The sequence below is a fragment of the Aquarana catesbeiana genome, linkage group LG13 (genome assembly GCF_042186555.1).
Source record: "Aquarana catesbeiana isolate 2022-GZ linkage group LG13, ASM4218655v1, whole genome shotgun sequence".
Classification (NCBI taxonomy): Eukaryota; Metazoa; Chordata; class Amphibia; order Anura; family Ranidae; genus Aquarana; species Aquarana catesbeiana.
The window spans coordinates 197883797-197902185 of NC_133336.1; the positions used below are offsets into that span (position 1 = coordinate 197883797).

The 18389-nt window shown below is 47.5% G+C and overlaps 1 protein-coding gene across 2 annotated transcripts in view; it reads left to right on the top strand.

Moving 5' to 3' along the window:
* The window catches only part of KIRREL1 (kirre like nephrin family adhesion molecule 1), a 281642-nt gene that overhangs the window by 231269 nt on the left and 31984 nt on the right, over positions 1-18389 (top strand). For both annotated transcript variants that reach the window (XM_073610343.1, XM_073610344.1), the window contains exons 6-8: positions 5031-5136; positions 8002-8150; positions 13170-13297. In XM_073610343.1, coding sequence (XP_073466444.1) covers positions 5031-5136; positions 8002-8150; positions 13170-13297 — 383 coding nt within the window. The remainder of the gene's footprint in view (positions 1-5030; positions 5137-8001; positions 8151-13169; positions 13298-18389) is intronic.

The following is an 18389-nucleotide window of genomic DNA, read 5'->3' on the forward strand; positions in this document are numbered from 1 at the left end:
TAATTAAACAGAATAGAATAGAGTAAAACAGAGCAGAAACAGTAGAACAGAATTGAATAGAAAATAAAGAGATAGTATACAATAGATCTGAATAATTATAGTCGTCTTTCGAAATTGGAATTCTGAAAAGAATAGAGTAAAACAGATCAGAATAGAATAGAAAATAAAAGAATAGAATAAAATAGAATAGAAAAGAAAATATAAAGCAATATACTAGAATGGAATAGAATAGAAAAGAAAATTATAGAACAGAATAGAATAGAATGTAACCGTCTTCTGAAATTTGAATTTCAAATAGAATAAAGAAAAAGAATAGAATAGAGTAAAATAGAACAGAAGCAGTAAAACAGAACATAATAGAATAGAAAGTAAAGAGATAGAATAGAGTAATTATAGCCTTCTTTCGAAATTCAGATTTTGAAAAGAATAGAAAAGAATAGAGTAAAACAGATCAGAATAGAATAGAAAATAAAAGAATAGAATAAAATAGAATAGAAAAGAAACTATAAAGCAATATAGTAAATGGAATAGAATAGAAAAGAAAATTATTGAACTAAAAAAAAATAGAAAAGAATGTAACCATCTTCTGAAATTTGAATTTAGAATAGAATAAAGAAAAAGAATAGAAGAGAGTAAAATAGAACAGAAGCAGTAAAACAGAACAGATAAGCATAGAATAGAAAGCAAAGAGATAGTATAGAATAGAATAATTATAGCCTTCTTTCGAAATTCAAATTTTGAAAAGAATAGAAAAGAATAGAGTAAAACAGAATAGAGCAGAAAATAAAAGAATAGAATAGAATAGAAAATAAAGGAATATAATAGAAAATATAAAAATGGAATAGGATAGAAAGGAAAATGATAGAACAGAAAAAAAATAGAATAGGCTAGAATGTAAACGTCTTCCGAAATTTGAATTTGAATAGAATAAAGAAAAAAATAGAATAGAACTAAACTGAATAGAATAGAGTAAATCGGAACATAAACAGTGAAACAGAACAGAATAGAACAGAAAATAAAAAGATTGAATAGAATGATTATAGACGTCTTTCGAAATTCGAATTTTGAAAAGAATAGAAAGGAATAAAGTAAACCAGAATGGAATAGAATAGAAAATAAAAGAATAGAATAGAAACAAATAGAATAGAAACAATATAATCGTCTTCCGAAATTCAAATTTAGAATAGAATCGAACCAGCTATTCTTCACAATGAATTTGGATCCATTCAGTATTTTCAATTTGAATCGAATACTTTTGAATACATTGGAAAAACCCGGTCAAAAACAAATAAACTAAACGAATTTTGTAACAAATATAACAAAAAGAAATGTAATAACTTAAATAATCGATCTGAAACTACAGCTCCACAGGCCTTAAGGGGAAAAGATCGACTTCTACTATTCGCAAACATGATTTTTGTTTTTTATATGTCCCCAGTCGGCCGTCAGCGTTGTTTCTCTTGATGTGCTGTCAGCTTGTCTCTGACGGTCTCGGGGGCCTGTCTCTGCACTGACAGCGGCGCGCCACTCTATTTGTACGGCGGTGCGACTTAAAAGACAATTTAGTTAATAGCATTTACCTAACCCAGGCTGATTTTATTTATTTTTCATGCATGGAGCCCCGACAACGCCGGCTGAATGCAGATGAGGCCGGGAAGACAATACGCCTCTTTGATGGTGATTTAAGAGGTCCCCCCCCCCCGCTATTTATTACTGACGGATCGGAGCCGGCCTCTCCTGAGCTCCTCTGTAGATTTACACCGGCGGATCTCTCTCTACGCCTGGCGTACGTGACGGGAGCGCGTCCATCGTTACAGCGGATCAGCAAGATCTTCATTTCTCACACAGCCTGAGCTCCTAAATCAAACGGCGGCGGAAGTCTGAGGATTTCATACTGGGAGCGCCTTTTGTGGTTTCTGTATAGGAAGAAGAAACGCGTTGGTTTCTTAAAGAGGACCTGTCCTTATAAGCTGGTTGGATGCTGTGTTGAAAGCCTATTCACACCTTGCAGCATGTGGGATGACATGCGTGCGTAGATGTGAATGCGCCCCCTATACATGTGCTGTTGTGCACTGCCGAAAAATGTGTGTTGTTTTAATTTTTATTTTGTTTTGTTTTGTTGTTTTCTTCTAGTCATTCGTTATTTGCAATTCGGAAATGTGAAAATTCGTAAATTCGCGAATTCAAAAATTCGCAAAAACGCAATTCGCAAATTCGCAATTTGTAAATTCGAAAATTTGTAAATTCGAAAATTAAAAAATTCGCAATTCGAAAATTCATAAATTCAATAATTTGTAAATTATCCACGCCTGGCCACCTCTGTGGGTGTGAACCAAGCCTTAAAAGCCCATTTATGTGTTTTTAACCTGGGAACTTTTGTAAATCAGGGGAGACAGGGGCAGAGTAGGGGGGAGGGGTCAATAGCGGCAGGCATAGCCGAAACTTATTTAATGGTAGCCAAAATAATGTCGGAGGTTGTGGTGCGCCACTGCGCATTGAAAAGTGGTGCAAAATATGGGGCTAAGAGTTTGGAAGGAAGAAATGTACCGAGATTCTTGCGAGCCATAAAGCCCATTCAGCAAGGAGCCGGCAACTGGAGCGAGAAGCCAGAAACTGGAGTAAGAAGCCGGTAACTGGAGTGAGAAGCCGGTAACTGGAGTAAGAAGCCGGTAACTGGAGTGAGAAGCCGGTAACTGGAGTAAGAAGCCGGTAACTGGAGTGAGAAGCCGGTAACTGGAGTAAGAAGCCGGTAACTGGAGTGAGAAGCCGGAAAGTGGAGTGAGAAGGCGGAAACTGGAGTGAGAAGCCGGTAACTGGAGTAAGAAGCCGGTAACTGGAGTGAGAAGCCGGAAACTGGAGTGAGAAGACGGTAACTTGAGTGAGAAGCCGGTAACTGGAGTGAGAAGCCGGAAACTGGAGTGAGAAGCCGGTAACTGGAGTGAGAAGCTGGTAACTGGAGTGAGAAGCCGGAAACTGGAGTGAGAAGCCGGTAACTGGAGTAAGAAGCCGGTAACTGGAGTGAGAAGCCGGAAACTGGAGTGAGAAGACGGTAACTGGAGTGAGAAGCCGGTAACTGGAGTGAGAAGCCGGAAACTGGAGTGAGAAGCCGGAAACTGGAGTGTGTAGCCGGAAACTGGAGTGTGTAGCCGGAAACTGGAGTGTGTAGCCGGAAACTGGAGTGTGTAGCCGGTAACTGGAGTGTGTAGCCGGTAACTGAAGTGTGTAGCCGGTAACTGGAGTGTGAAGCCGTTAACTGGAGTGTGAAGCCGTTAACTGGAGTGTGAAGCCGTTAACTGGAGTGTGAACACAGTAACTGGAGTGTGAAGCCGTTAACTGGTGTGTGAAGCCGTTAACTGGAGTGTGAACACAGTAACTGGAGTGTGAACACAGTAACTGGAGTGTGAACACAGTAACTGGAGTGTGAACACAGTAACTGGAGTAAGAATCTGGCAACTGGAGTGAGAAGCCAGGAACTGGAGTGAGAAGCCAGGAACTGGAGTGTGAATCCGGCAACTGGAGTGTGAACGCGGCAACTGGAGTGTGAACGCGGCAACTGGAGTGAGAAGCCGGTAACTGGAGTGAGAAGCCGGAAACTGGAGTGAGAAGCCGGTAACTGGAGTGAGAAGCCGGTAACTGGAGTGAGAAGCCGGAAACTGGAGTGAGAAGCCGGTAACTGGAGTAAGAAGCCGGTAACTGGAGTGAGAAGCCGGAAACTGGAGTGAGAAGACGGTAACTGGAGTGAGAAGCCGGTAACTGGAGTGAGAAGCCGGAAACTGGAGTGTGTAGCCGGAAACTGGAGTGTGTAGCCGGAAACTGGAGTGTGTAGCCGGAAACTGGAGTGTGTAGCCGGTAACTGGAGTGTGTAGCCGGTAACTGGAGTGTGTAGCCGGTAACTGGAGTGTGAAGCCGTTAACTGGAGTGTGAAGCCGTTAACTGGAGTGTGAAGCCGTTAACTGGAGTGTGAAGCCGTTAACTGGAGTGTGAAGCCGTTAACTGGTGTGTGAAGCCGTTAACTGGAGTGTGAACACAGTAACTGGAGTGTGAACACAGTAACTGGAGTAAGAATCTGGCAACTGGAGTGAGAAGCCAGGAACTGGAGTGAGAAGCCAGGAACTGGAGTGTGAATCCGGCAACTGGAGTGTGAACGCGGCAACTGGAGTGAGAAGCCGGCAACTGGAGTGAGAAGTCGGCAACTGGAGTGAGAAACCAGTAACTGGAATGAGAAGCCGGCATTGCCAGCTGAGATCCGGCAAGTTCCTAGGTATGCACATACATAGGTTAGCTATTATTTTAAATGGCGCTCGTTTCATTGGGGGCGTACCTGTAAAGAGTAGAAATAAGAGGGGAGGGGGGCAGGTCTCAAGCCGGATAAGAGGGGCAGCAGGGAGCCAAGGCATGTGGTCATGTGACCCTTCGGAGGATCAGCGCTCCAACTGGTTGCCCAGCAGAGGTCACGTGACCAAGTGCCTAGGCCACTGACGAGCCTGAAGCAGTGTTCCCTTTAAGAAAGGTTAGACATCCAGCCCATTAGGTTGGCCTCACACATAGGGGTATATTTGTAAAAAAGTATTCGCATAGCTGTTCGTCCATCGAAAACTTCATGCTAATTCGTTCTGAGCGAATGGGGCAAAATCAACTGTTCAAAGGCTATACTCTCTATAGATTGAATGTGTGAATGGGGAAAATACCTCATTATAACCACTAGATGGCGCCTCACTAGCATAAGAAGTAAGTATGCTCCTCTAGTGGCCATAATGCCATCATTTTCACACATTCGATCTGCAGGAAAATTTATCTCGAGAACATTCGATTTTTGCCCGATTCACACAGAAAGAATTCAGGACAGTGTGTTACTGGCAGGATCATTGGGTGAAAATAAAGAAGAAAAAAGCCCCCCCCCCAAAAAAAAGAAAACAAGTGCAGCCGCCGCACCTTGCAAACTTTAAAACATGACATTTTGGTGAGGTTTAGGAACGCTTTAAGGTCACCTTGGGATCCTTGTGTAATGATTTTCTCTCTCTCCCTGACAGATCCGCCAACGGTCACCCTATCTATCCAACCGCAAACCGTGCTGGAGGGAGAAAGGGTCCGCTTTACCTGTATGGCCACCGCCAATCCCACCATTAAAGGATACAGGTTAGTATATCAGCCAAATGACTTTCGTAGGGAACAGTTATACACAGGTGGCCAAAAAGCATGCAGGCGTTGCTGGGCTCCTTGGTAAATCCTTTATTAACTTTTTATTTTTTTAAATTTCGTATGTATAATCAAAAAACTTGCATAGCGTTTAATGTCAACATGGATCCTGATGGGCATCGCCACGCTTGATAAGGCTCACTGGCTTGCACTGATCTCAATGACGAATGCATCGTGAAAAAAAAAAAAAAAATCAGTTTCAAAGTTGTGAATGAGCCCCATTTTATACTTTTTTGTTTGCAAAAAGTTATGGGTGGTGAGCGGTTTCTGAAAATGCTGGATACCTGGCTCTCATGTATGATACCGCTCACTGCTGCTCTCCCTCCTTGTGCAGGGTGACTGGTCTTGTCTCCGCCCCTCCTGTAGTTCTCTACAGTGGGTGGGGCCTGCTGGGACCCTCCCACAGCTCTGCTCTCTCTCTCCTTGTGCAGGCTGACCGGTCTTGTCTCCACCCCCTCCTGTAGTTCTCCATAGTGAGTGTAGACCACTCACTGCTGCTCTCTCTCCTTGTATAGGGCGACTGGTCAGGTCTCCGCCCCCCTCCTCTATAGTGAGTGTAGACCACTCACTGCTGCTCTCCCTCCTTGTGCAGGGCGACTGGTCTGGTCTCCGCCCACTCCTGTAGTTCTCTATAGTGGGTGGAGCCTGCATCCACAGCTCTGCTCTCTCTCTCTCCTTGTGCAGGCTGACCGGTCTTGTCTCCACCCCCTCCTGTGGTTCTGCATAGTGAATGGAGACCACTCACTGCTGCTCTCTCTCCTTGTATAGGGTGACTGGTCTGGTCTCCGCCCCCTCCTGTAGTTCTCTTTAGTGGGTGGGGCCTGCTGGGTCCCTCCCACAACTCTGTTCTCTCTCCTTGTGCAGGGCGACTGGTCTGGTCTCTGCCCCCTCCTGTAGTCCTCTATAGTGGGTGGAGCCTGTTGGGCCCCTCCCACAGCCCTGCTCTCTCTCCTTGTGCAGGGTGACTGGTCTGGTCTCCGCCCCCATCTGTAGATCTCTACAGTAGGTGGGGCCTGTTGGGCCCCTCCCACAGCTCTGCTTTCTCTCCTTGTGCAAGGCGACTGGTCTGGTCTCTGCCCCCTCCTGTAGTCCTCTATAGTGGGTGGAGCCTGTTGGGCCCCTCCCACAGCTCTGCACAGGCTATGTACGGCATTGTGATGATGTCACCGCTACTTTTACAAGGTAATATCTGGTGTTGCAGAGGCCTTTGTGGCACGCAAAGCGGATTTATATCCTTTGTGGCTATTGAGGAATAGATTTTGTACCCGGAGTTCAGCTTTAAAGGCCTTCAAAGCTCAAAAAAAAAAAATCAATCTCGCTTTTCCCGTTACGATCGCTCGTCGACGGATTTACAAGTGTAACAGTGGCAGGCCTGGGCTGTCCATTAAACACCTTATCTGAGGAATTTAATGCCTTTTTATTTTACGATCCTGTTTACTGCCAACTGCTTCTGTTTTACAATCATGCATATTTAAACCAAACGGGTGTATTAATGTTTTATTTATCGCTGCCTTCAAGAGCGCCTAGTTATCCGCCGCGTGTTTGTGTAGTGCGGGCTACGAGTAGGAGACGGGCTCAGCGGTGGAGGGGAGGGAGAGACGTCCTACGGGGATATTGGCGTGCCGCGCTATAGGACGGCGCCGCTCTTAACTCCGACAACCCCGACTGCAGGAAGATGCGATAAAGCATTCAGGGCCCATTCAGGCTCGTCTGTACCTGTGCGTTGCGCCGCATTAGGACTGCAGTGATGCAACGCGCTTCAACGCCTGACACGACGTGCCTTTAACGCAACGCACAGGAACAGATTGATGCAGCGTACCGCGGTGCACAGTAGTGTGTTAGGCTCTGTATATATGCCATGCAGGTATGATGGCACATGCGCGCACCCCTCTGCGCGTTCCCGCGCATGTAATTTAGGGTGGGCTATTCATTTCAAAGAGTGAGAAATGCAAGTCCCTGACCCTTTTTTTTGCAAACGCCATGTACCCTGCGGTTTGGCGCACACATTAGCGGATGTGTGGCAGTGCCTTGGGCCCCATTCACAGCTGACGCGTTGCATTTTTTTATCTCTTTTTTAGCTCGCTTTTATAGGGCAGTTTTGGAGCGCACCATATTTACCCCCCCCCCCCCCCCCCCACCGCTCCAAAAATGCGCTAAAGAAGCTCATGCACTAATTATGGCAATTATGAGCCAAGTGCATTCTGCGACTGGAGTTTTTACGCATTTTTTACGCATTTTTGCTGTGCGGAAAATGTGCATCAAAGCGAAGTGCATGACTGCTACCCGAGATTTGGGTGACATTAAAAATTAATGCTTGTGGCGTGTTCTTTAGTGTGTTTTTTTTTTCACGCGTTTGCAGAAACGCGTGCAGAATTGTGCGTTTCTGACCATGTTTCTGCTACTCCCAGATGTGAACGGGGGCTCAACAATTATCGGTACCGCCCCATGGCTACTAAAGGCCATTGCGTTTCGTGTCGGGAAAGCGTGAAAATTTGCGTGCACACCCTATAGCAGCAAAAGTGCGTTTCTGGCCTCTTTGCTGACTTGAATAATCCCTGTAATCTGTCTAATATGTGTATTTTCTATGATCATCAGCTCCATCTAGTGGCCATAATGCAGTATTTTCCTAAATGCAGTATTTTTACAAAAAATACTGCATTATGGCCACTAGGTGGAGCTGGTGATCATAGGAAATACACATATTAGACACATAATGGGGACTATCCTTGACAGCTTATAAATAGAGCCCTAAGTGTGCCACTAAAGGATGCCACTTATTCTAATTATTGTCTTTGGTTTTTATAGGTGGGCCAAGGGAGGTGTGATCATCGAGGGAGCCAAGGAAAGCACATACGAGGCACAAGTGGATTTTACTTTTTTCACAGAGCCCGTCTCCTGCGAAGTACACAACGAAGTTGGGAGTACCAATGTCAGCACGTTGGTGGATGTACAGTGTAAGTTTTCAGTATATTATACTTGGCAAAAGAACTGAAATCCAATGAATGAAGGGGGTGGGGCCAGGGACAGTCAGGCTGCAAAGGGACAGCCAGGGACAGTCAGGCTGGGAAAGGGTGGGCCAGGGGCAGTCAGGCTGGAAAGGGGTGGGCCAGGGGCAGTCAGGCTAGGAAGAGGAGGGCCAGAGACAGTCCGGCTGGGAAGGGGTGTGCCAGTCAGACTGGGAAGGGGCGGGCCAAGGGCAGCCAGGCTGGGAAGGGGCGGGCCAGGGGCAGTCAGGCTGGAAAGGGTCGGGCCAGGAACAGTCAGGCTGGAAAGGGGCAGGCCAGAAACAGGTTGGGAAGGGGTGGACCAGGGGCAGTCAGGCTGGAAAGGGGTGGGCCAGGGGCAGTCAGGCTACGAAGAGGAGGGCCAGAGACAGTCAGACTGGGAAGGGGCGGGCCAGGGGCAGTCAGGCTGGGAAGGGGCAGGCCAGGGGCAGTCAGACTGGGAAGGGGCGGGCCAGGGGCAGTCAGGCTGGAAAGGGGCAGGCCAGAAACAGGCTGGGAAGGGATGGGCCAAGGGCAGTCAGGATGGGAAGGGGTTGGCCAGGGGCAGTCAGGCTGGAAAGGGTCGGGCCAGGGACAGTCAGGCTGTAAAGGGGCAGGCCAGAAACAGGCTGGGAAGGGGTGTACCAGGGACAGTCAGGCTGGAAAGGGTCGGGCCAGGGACAGTCAGGCTGGAAAGGGTCGGGCCAGGGACAGTCAGGCCGGAAAAGGGGCAGGCCAGAAACAGGTTGGGAAGGGGTGGACCAGGGACAGTCAGGCTGGGAAAGGGCGGGCCAGGAACAGTCAGTCTGGGAAGGGGTAGGCCAGGGGCAGTCAGGCTAGGAAGAGGAGGGCCAGAGACAGTCCGGCTGGGAAGGGGCCTGCCAGTCAGACTGGGAAGGGGCGGGCCAAGGGCAGTCAGGCTGTGAAGGGGCGGGCCAGGGGCAGTCAGGCTGGTAAGGGTCGGGCCAGGGACAGTCAGGCTCGAAAGTGGCAGGCCAGAAACAGGCTGAGAAGGGGTGGACCAGGGGCAGTCAGGCTGGAAAGGGTCGGGCCAGGGACAGTCAGGCTGGAAAGGGGCAGACCAGAAACAGGTTGGGAAGGGGTGGACCAGGGGCAGTCAGGCTGGAAAGGGATGGGCCAGGGGCAGTCAGGCAAGGAAGAGGAAGGCCAGAGACAGTCCGGCTGGGAAGGGACGTGCCAGTCAGACTGGGAAGGGGCGGGCCAGGGGCAGTCAGGCTGGGAAGGGGCGGGCCAGGGGCAGTCAGACTGGGAAGGGGCGGGCCAGGGGCAGTCAGGCTGGAAAGGGGCAGGCCAGAAACAGGCTGGGAAGGGATGGGGCTGGGGCAGTCAGGCTGGGAAGGAGCGGGCCAGGGGCAGTCAGGCTGGAATAGGTCGGGCCAGGGACAGTCAGGCTGGAAAGGGGCAGGCCAGAAACAGGCTGGGAAGGGGTGGACCAGGGGCAGTCAGGCTGGAAAGGGTTGGGCCAGGGGCAGTCAGGCTAGGAAGAGGAAGGCCAGAGACAGTCCGGCTGGGAAGGGACGTGCCAGTCAGACTGGGAAGGGGCGGGCCAGGGGCAGTCAGGCTGGGAAGGGGCGGGCCAGGGGCAGTCAGACTGGGAAGGGGCGGGCCAGGGGCAGTCAGGCTGGAAAGGGGCAGGCCAGAAACAGGCTGGGAAGGGATGGGGCTGGGGCAGTCAGGCTGGGAAGGGGCGGGCCAGGGGCAGTCAGGCTGGAATAGGTCGGGCCAGGGACAGTCAGGCTGGAAAGGGGCAGGCCAGAAACAGGCTGGGAAGGGGTGGATCAGGGGCAGTCAGGCTGGAAAGGGGTGGGCCAGGGGCAGTCAGGCTAGGAAGAGGAGGACCAGAGACAGTCCGGCTGGGAAGGGGCATGCCAGTCAGACTGGGAAGGGGCGGGCCAGGGGCAGTCAGGCTGGGAAGGGGCAGTCAGGCTGTTAAGGGGCGGGCCAGGGACAGTCAGGCTGGAAAGGGGTGGGCCAAGGACAGTCAGTCTGGAAAGGGTCGGGCCAGGGACAGTCAGGCTGGAAAGGGGAAGGCCAGAAACAGGCTGGGAAGGGGTGGACCAGGGGCAATCAGGCTGGAAAGGGGTGGGCCAGGGGCAGTCAGGCTAGGAAAAGGAGGGCCAGAGACAGTCCGGCTGGGAAGGGGCATGCCAGTCAGACTGGCAAGGGGTGGGCCAGGGGCAGTCAGGCTGGGAAGGGGCAGTTAGGCTGTTAAGGGGCGGGCCAGGGGCAGTCAGGCTGGAAAGGGGTGGGCCAAGGACAGTCAGTCTGGAAAGGGTCGGGCCAGGGACAGTCAGGCTGGAAAGGGGCAGGCCAGAAAAAGGCTGGGAAGGGGTGGACCAGGGGCAGTCAGGCTAGGAAAAGGAGGGCCAGAGACAGTCCGGCTGGGAAGGGGCATGCCAGTCAGACTGGGAAGGGGTGGGCCAGGGGCGGTCAGGCTGGGAAGGGGCAGTCAGGCTGTTAAGGGGCGGGCCAGGGGCAGTCAGGCTGGGAAGGGGCAGGCCAGGGGCAGTCAGGCTGGGAAGGGGCTGCCCAGAGTCAGTCAACCTGGGAAAGGGCTGGTCAGGGGAAGTCAGGCTCGAAAGGGGTGGGCCAGGGACAGTCAGGTTGGGAAGGGGCTGCCCAGAGTCAGTCAACCTTGGAAAGGGCTGGTCAGGGGCAGTCAGGCTCAGAAGGGGCGGGCCAGGGACAGTCAGGCTAGGAAGGGGAGGGTCAGGGGCAGTCCGGCTGGGAAGAGGTGGGCTAGGGATAGTCAGGCTATGAAGGGGCAGGCCACGGACAATCAGGCTGGGCAGGGGCGGGCCACGGACAATCAGGCTGGGCAGGGGCGGGCCACGGACAGTCAGGCTGGGCAGGGGCAGGCCAGGGATAATCAGGCTGGGAAGGGGTGGGCCAGGGACAGTCAGAATGGGGGTGGAAAGGACTAGAGGATATTGGGCACCCTCCAGCCAGGAAATGAGGCGGGCTCTATCTGACTGCAGCTTCTAATGTACATTGTGAGAAGCTCACAGTGTGCAGTGAAATCAGAATAAGCAATACAATGGATATACAGGCATTTGCATTTAAGGGATTTTATAGTCTATTGTGTCACCTTTTCTTGCTTGGAAAAAAAAATAAAAAGGTCTAAATAGACTTAATGGGGTCATGCATTGGGACATGACAGGGGTGACAAGACAAGGGGAGGAAAATGAAATGCGATGGTGATGGATGAGGGGGGAACCTCTGTAATGGAGGAGTATTCACATCATTAGAAAAAAAACTAAAAAAATACCAGGAGTGAAGAATACGTGTCAGGAAAGACACAGCGAGCGCGCTGTAATTCCACGTCTTGCAGCTTATTCTACATCAATCAGCCAGCGAGCCTCACTCTACACCATGCCTGCCAGAACAATCCCCACATCACAGCCAGCACAGCCTCATTAGCATGACAATAATTATGCGGCAGAGTGGAAGGAGAGGAATTGTTTCACTTTATTTGCTGCTGAGGAAAGAAGAATTGCTTCCTTGCGTGCCGCCAACATCGTTCCTTTTGTGTCATGTGATCAGCGGTATGTCATTATAACGGCGGCTATATACTACATTCAGGAAATGCTATAGCTGATCACATACTACGCCCATGTGATATATATATATATATATATATATATATATATATATATATAGTATATCATATCTTTTTTATTAATTATATATCATTTTGTATGTATACTGTGCGTGTGTATATATATATATATATATATATATATATATATATACACACATTATCTCACAAAAATGAGTACATCCCTCACATTTTTGTAAATATTTTATTCTATCTTTTCATGTGACAACACTGAAGAAATGACACTTGTCTACAATGTAAAGTAGTGAGTGTACAGCTTGTATAACAGTGTAAATTTGCTGTCCCCTCAAAATAACTCAACACACAGCCACTGATGTCTAAACCACTGGCAACAAGTGTGTACACCCCTAAGTGAAAATGTCCAAGTTGGGCCAAATTAGACATTTTCCCTCCCCGGTGTCATGTGACTTGTTAGTGTTACAGGGTCTCAGGTGTGAATGGGGAGCAGGTGTGTTAAATTTGGTGTTATCGCTCTCACTCTCTCATACTGGTCACTGGAAGTTCAACATGGCACCTCATGGCAAAGAACTCTCTGAGAATCTGAATAAAAGAATGGTTGCTCTACATAAATATGCACAGCCACCACGAATAATCCCTGTAATTTGCCTGTTTATTACCTATGATCGGAATTTTCATCTAGTGGCCATAATTAGGTATTTTCTTGACTGCGGTATTTACCACATTGTGGCTACTAGACAGAGCTGACGACTACAGGAAAGAAACATGTTAGAAAAGGGTTAACCTCTTGTTTTGCCTAGGAATGATGAATAATGACGATATGTTCACCTTATTCCTCGCTCCTGCAAACTTCCTCCACTTCTCGCAGCCAGTCCTCTTCCCTTCGCTGCCCGAACAATCGTGACTCTCTGATGTCCATCTCATACAATGCAGGACCAGCAGTCCTGTATTGTACTTGAGAATGCCCAGGGTCGGCCAACATTTTGGAGCAAAAGATAGTGAAGGAGAATGCTGGCTACTGGGGAGCGAGGAAGTTCAACCTTATTTATGACCCTTACAGGAAATAAAAGTACGGCTTAAAAGAGGAAATTAGAGTTTTCATCTTTTTTTTTTTTTGGAGTTCTTAAGAGAAAAAAAATCTTCTAGATTAGAAAACACATTCCTTATTCTTTTGAAGACGGTGAGGGAATCCATCTCTCTAGTGATCAGCTTTTGATATATAACGTGTTCTCGCCTCGGTAATATAGAGGGGTATGAATAAGTAATGCTCAATACCCCTGACATGGAACGGGGAATTCTATTTTAAGAGCCGGCTCTCGCCCCAGCCTCTCTTCCACTCAATGTCACTGCCTGGGGGGGAATCCTACTAATGAGGCTTCTCCTCTCTACAGTTGCCCCACGGATTGTGATCGAGCCCAAGCCTACTGTGACGGATATGGGATCTGACGCCACGCTGACCTGTTTTTGGACCGGAAACCCTCCTCTTACCCTGACGTGGACCAAGAAAGGAACGGATGGAGTGAGTAGACCTTTCAACCTTATCTACCATGGCTTCAGTCAAGGTGGGGACACCAGAAAGAGGTTCTTCTATGGTCTATACCGGGGGGTCTCCAAACTTTCTAAACAAAGAGCCAGTTTACTTTCCTTAAGACTTTAGGGAGGTCGGAGTGTGGCCAATGGGAGTAGAAAACACTCTGGCATCAGTGGGAGTAAGCAGTCCCATCTTTGGTATTCACAGGATTATTACTGCCCCATTGTTGGTGTCAGTGGAAAGAATATTGCCCCATCTTTGGTGGCAGTGGGAGGAATTGTTGGTGTCAGTGGAAGGAATAGTATCCCATCATTGATGTCAGTGGAAGGAATAGTGCCCCATTGTTGGTGTCAGTGGAAGGAATAGTGCCCAACCATTGTAGTCGGTGGAAGAAATAGGTGTAAGTGGAAGGAATAGCACCCCATCGTTGGTGTTAGTGGGAGGAATAGTGCCCCATTGTTGGTGTAAGAGGAAGGAATAGTGCCCCATCGTTGGTGTACGTGGAAAAAATAGTGCCCCATTGTTGATGTAAGTGAGAGGAATAGTACCCCATTGTTGGTGTCAGTGGAAGGAAGAGTGCCCCAATGGTGACCGTGGAAGGAATAGTGCCCCATCGTTGGTGTCAGTGGGAGGAATAGTGCCCCATTGTTGGTGTCAGTGGGAGGAATAGTGCCCCATTGTTGGTGTCAGTGGGAGGAATAGTGCCCCATTGTTGGTGTCAGTGGGAGGAATAGTGCCCCATCACTGGTGTCAGTGGGAGGAAGAGTGCCCCAAGGGCCGGACAGAGGAAAGCAAAGGGCTTCATTTGGCCTCTGGTTTACAGTATGACCAGCCTCTGGTTACATCATAGCACCCTGAGTTGTATGGGTATGGGGCCCCGAATTGTGTTCACTTGTTGGGATTATGATTGAGATTGATCAAAGCTGTAACATTGGAGGTTCCATATCTTGATACGTGAAAGTAAGTGAATAATGTGAAGGTAACGCAAGTACTCCCCTCCTCCATCTTATTTCGCATGAAGGATGTATTCCTGGAGACCCCTTTAAAACAAATCTTCACATCAACCAGAGAAAAGAAACAACATATTCAACCTTAGTATTAGGTCATTTTCCAGTTTTGTGAGGTTCCTACAGGCGTTTCAGGTCTTGGATACCCGAACGGTGGGATTTTCGTACTGTGTTCCTAGATTCTGCTTCTGTTCTGTTCACCTTTGTCTCTTCCAGCTTTTCCTGTTAAGTTGTCCATTATACAAAATACATTAAAAATCCAGCAGGGATGGTGGGAACCCCTCATAATGGGCACAGCAGGTGGGCAGACCCAGGAACTCAGCACAGGAATGGTGGGAACCCTTCATAATAGGAACAGCAGGTATGCAGACCCGGCAACCGAGCACAGGGATGGTGGGAGCCCCTCATAATGGGCACCGGAAGTGTCCAGACCCGGAACTCAGTGCAGAGATAGGGAAGTCCCTCATAATGGGCCCAGAAAGTATACAGACCCGGCAATTGAGAACAGGGATGGTGGGAACCGTCATAATGGGCACAGCAGGTGTGCAGACCTGGCAACTGAGCAAAGGGATGGTGAGAACCCCTCATAAGTGCCACAGCAGATGTGCAGACCTGGCAACTGAGCACAGAGATCTCACCAATAGAGCCCCTTAAAGATAGAGGAAACTACATTATACTAAACTAAATTAAAAGACTATGATGAATGGTAATTTCTTTCTCATCCATTGAGGAACACAGTCAGAAAGTCATATACTGTTGGGTAAAATGGCCACCTGACAGTATATGATTTCCTGAGTCCCTCTATAGATGCTAAGAAACAAATACGTTAGTACTATTTTAGTGACTTTTATTCTTGTTCACATAAAAACATTACTAGCTTACTTAGTGAGATGAAGTGCCATTACAAGGATCCTCTTTACGTTCTGCAAAATATATCAATGAGTACAATATCCTCCCATCGTTTCAAGTCCTACTGCTTGGCTTACATACAATACACCTACTTGTTGATATCCAGATTCAATTACCTTCACGTTTTCAAGTCAATATTAACAGAGGTATGAAACCACTTATCAACAGGTTTCCCAGATATTAAATCTGCTTCTTTAGGAGATGAATAAGAGGTAATAAATCTGCAAAATCACATGATTATCAGAATATCTAAAGCACACATGTACATCTAATAAAAGATGTCACTTATTTAATAACCCAACTTACAAACCTTTTTGTGCAATCCGCTAATCAGGCACTCATTCCAACAGCATCCCATGTGTTGGGTCGGGGGGTGGAAGTTCCACAGAAGATAGGAGTCTCCAAGGTTCTTCTTGTGTATTGATACCCATAAAGTCCTGTTCTCTAAATAAGTATGTTTGTAGCACACCATGCCACCATACCTCACCTTTCTCAACTAGGGCCCCCCCCCGGTCACTAAAGGTTTCTTAAGCAATTTATGCTTCTCGGAAACCATCTTTATCGCACTTACCACTGGTGTAAAGGGTCCTTCTCCAACTAACCACCCTTGTAAGGTGGACCTTCTCCCAGTGACCAAAAATCTAAAGGGGACTTTCTACCAATGACCACAAATGTAAGGTGGACCTTCTCCTACTGACCGCTAATGTAAGGTGGACCTTCTCCCAATGACCACAGATGTAAGAAGGCCCTTCTCCTATTGACCATCATTTTAAGGTGGACCTTCGCCTACTAACCACCAATGTAAAAGGGTCCTTCTGCCAATGAACTTCAATGTAAGGTGGACCTTCTTCTATTGTCACTAATGTAAGAGGGCCTTTTTGACAATGGCCGCCAATTTAAGGTGGACCTTCTCCTATTAACCAACAGTGTATGAGGGTCCATCAACTAACGAACCTCTGAAGGTCACTAGAGGTTCCTTAAGCATTGAGCAATTTTTGCTTCTTGGATATTTAACCATTCATCTTTTAAGCTGTTTCTAAAGGGGGCATTCTTCCTATAGACCACCAGTGTAATGGGTCCTTCTCCAACTAACCATCATTGTAAGATGGACCTTCTCCCAATGACCACAAATATAAGGTGTACCTTTTTCCAATGACCACAAACGTAAGGTGGACCATCTCATACTAGCCACCATTTTAAAATGGTCCTTCTCCCATTGACCACAAATGTAAGGTGGACCTTACTGACCACCAATATAAGGTGGGCCTTCTCCTAATGACAACAAATGTAAGATGGTCCCAGTGACCGCCAATGTAAGGCGAACATTCTTTTAGTAACCATCAATGTAAGAGGTCCCTTCTCCCAATGACCATCAATGTAAAGTGTAAAGTAGACCTTCTCCTCTTAACCAAAAGTGTAAAAAGGTCCTTCTCTCAGTGACCACCAATGTAAAATGGACCTCCTTCTACTGACCACCAGTGTAAGAGGGTCCTTCTCTTAATGATCGCCAATGGAATGTGGAGCTTCTTCTATTGACCACCAGTGTATGAGGATCCTTCTGCTAATGACCACCAATGGAAGGTCTACCTTCTCTTGATGGCCTTCATTGTAGAAGGACCCTTCTCGTAAGGATCGGCAATACTTCCGCTCATGTTCCCTGTTAGCAAATAACTACTGAAGACAACGAAGTCCTGTTGAAAAACATGAAATCATTTGTACTAATATATTGGGGGTAAATCGAAGATAAAATCGATGTGGTCTCTAACCAAACACTATAAGATTTCTATCTTTCTCACACATTGTTGGCTGGCTGCTGTATTCCATACGGTCTATAGTCTACACTCCCCCTCCCCCATGTTTCTGTTTTCGTTGTACAGTATCCTTGGCAGAAAAGGAGCTCAGTGATTAAAATACCTCCAGTAACACTGAGTTTGTAGACAATGCTGAGAAAACTGTAACTCGCTCACTAAAATATTGACTTTTGGAAAACTACTGAGCATTTTTGAATTTGCAGACACTGCTGAGAAAAACTCATATCTCTCACCAAAAATACTGACCCTTAGAAAACTCCTGAGCATTTTCCAACTTTGTTCACTCAGCTACTCTAACAGCTGCTGCAGAATACAGACTTGAAATATTAGGTCCTCAAGCAACCGGCAGCTTGCAACATGTTCTTGTGTATTGTTTGCATTTATTTTTAATGAGACGCGTACATCAATTTTCAGTCGCGGGAAAAAAAGAGGTCAGCATCCAGCCGCATCTTCAATAAAACCTTTTGGAGTTTCATTAAGTTCGACAAAGCAAGAGCTGTTTTTTTTTTTCTTTTTTTTGTATCTGAAATGTCTCAAGTTATGTTTGCGTTGAACTTAATAAACTTGCCCGGAGAACCGGCTAGATAATGAGCTTTTTTTGGTCCATGACTTGCTGGTCCAAGAATTGCTGTTTGAGGAGTTTCAAGTGCATCTACAAGAGAGTTTTCCCAGATTTGAGTTTGATTATCCACAGTGCAAACTAGGCAAAAATCTAAGGCAGGGTTTCTCCACCAGGGTTCCTTGGAACTCTAGGGTGCCTCCAGCGGCTGCTAGGGGTTCCTTGAGTAATGAGCAAGTTCTGCCTCTGAGATAAGTTCCCACTGACACCATTGATCTTTTTAGCTATATGTAAGGAGATAATTCTTCCCAGTGACCACCAATGTAAGGAGCATTCTTCCCACTGACCATCACACTAATGTATCATTAGTTGTAGATATCATAAATTTTAGCAGGGGTCCCTTGAGATCAGAAAGCTATTTTTAAGGGTTCCTCTGTGTTGAAAAGGTTGAGAGAGGCTGATCCAAGGCTTGGTGTATGTCCTACCATAGAACAATGGAGGATATACAATGGAGGCAGTTGGTATTTGATGATCTGATGGATCCGTGATATTATGTAGGCAGGGCCTTTCCAATGTGGGCAATACTTGCCATACACAAATAGCACTAACAGGCCTTGCTGCCACAGGGAGCCATTACGTGTACCACTTTATCGCTTATCCAGTTTTCAGCTCCACACTCTGCCCCACAAGCTCCCAAATGAAATGGTTAACCACTTCATGGGTCTACAACTATCAAGAGTTGTAGATATTGTAATTTTTAGCAGAGGTTCCCTGAGACTGGAAGGTTATTACAA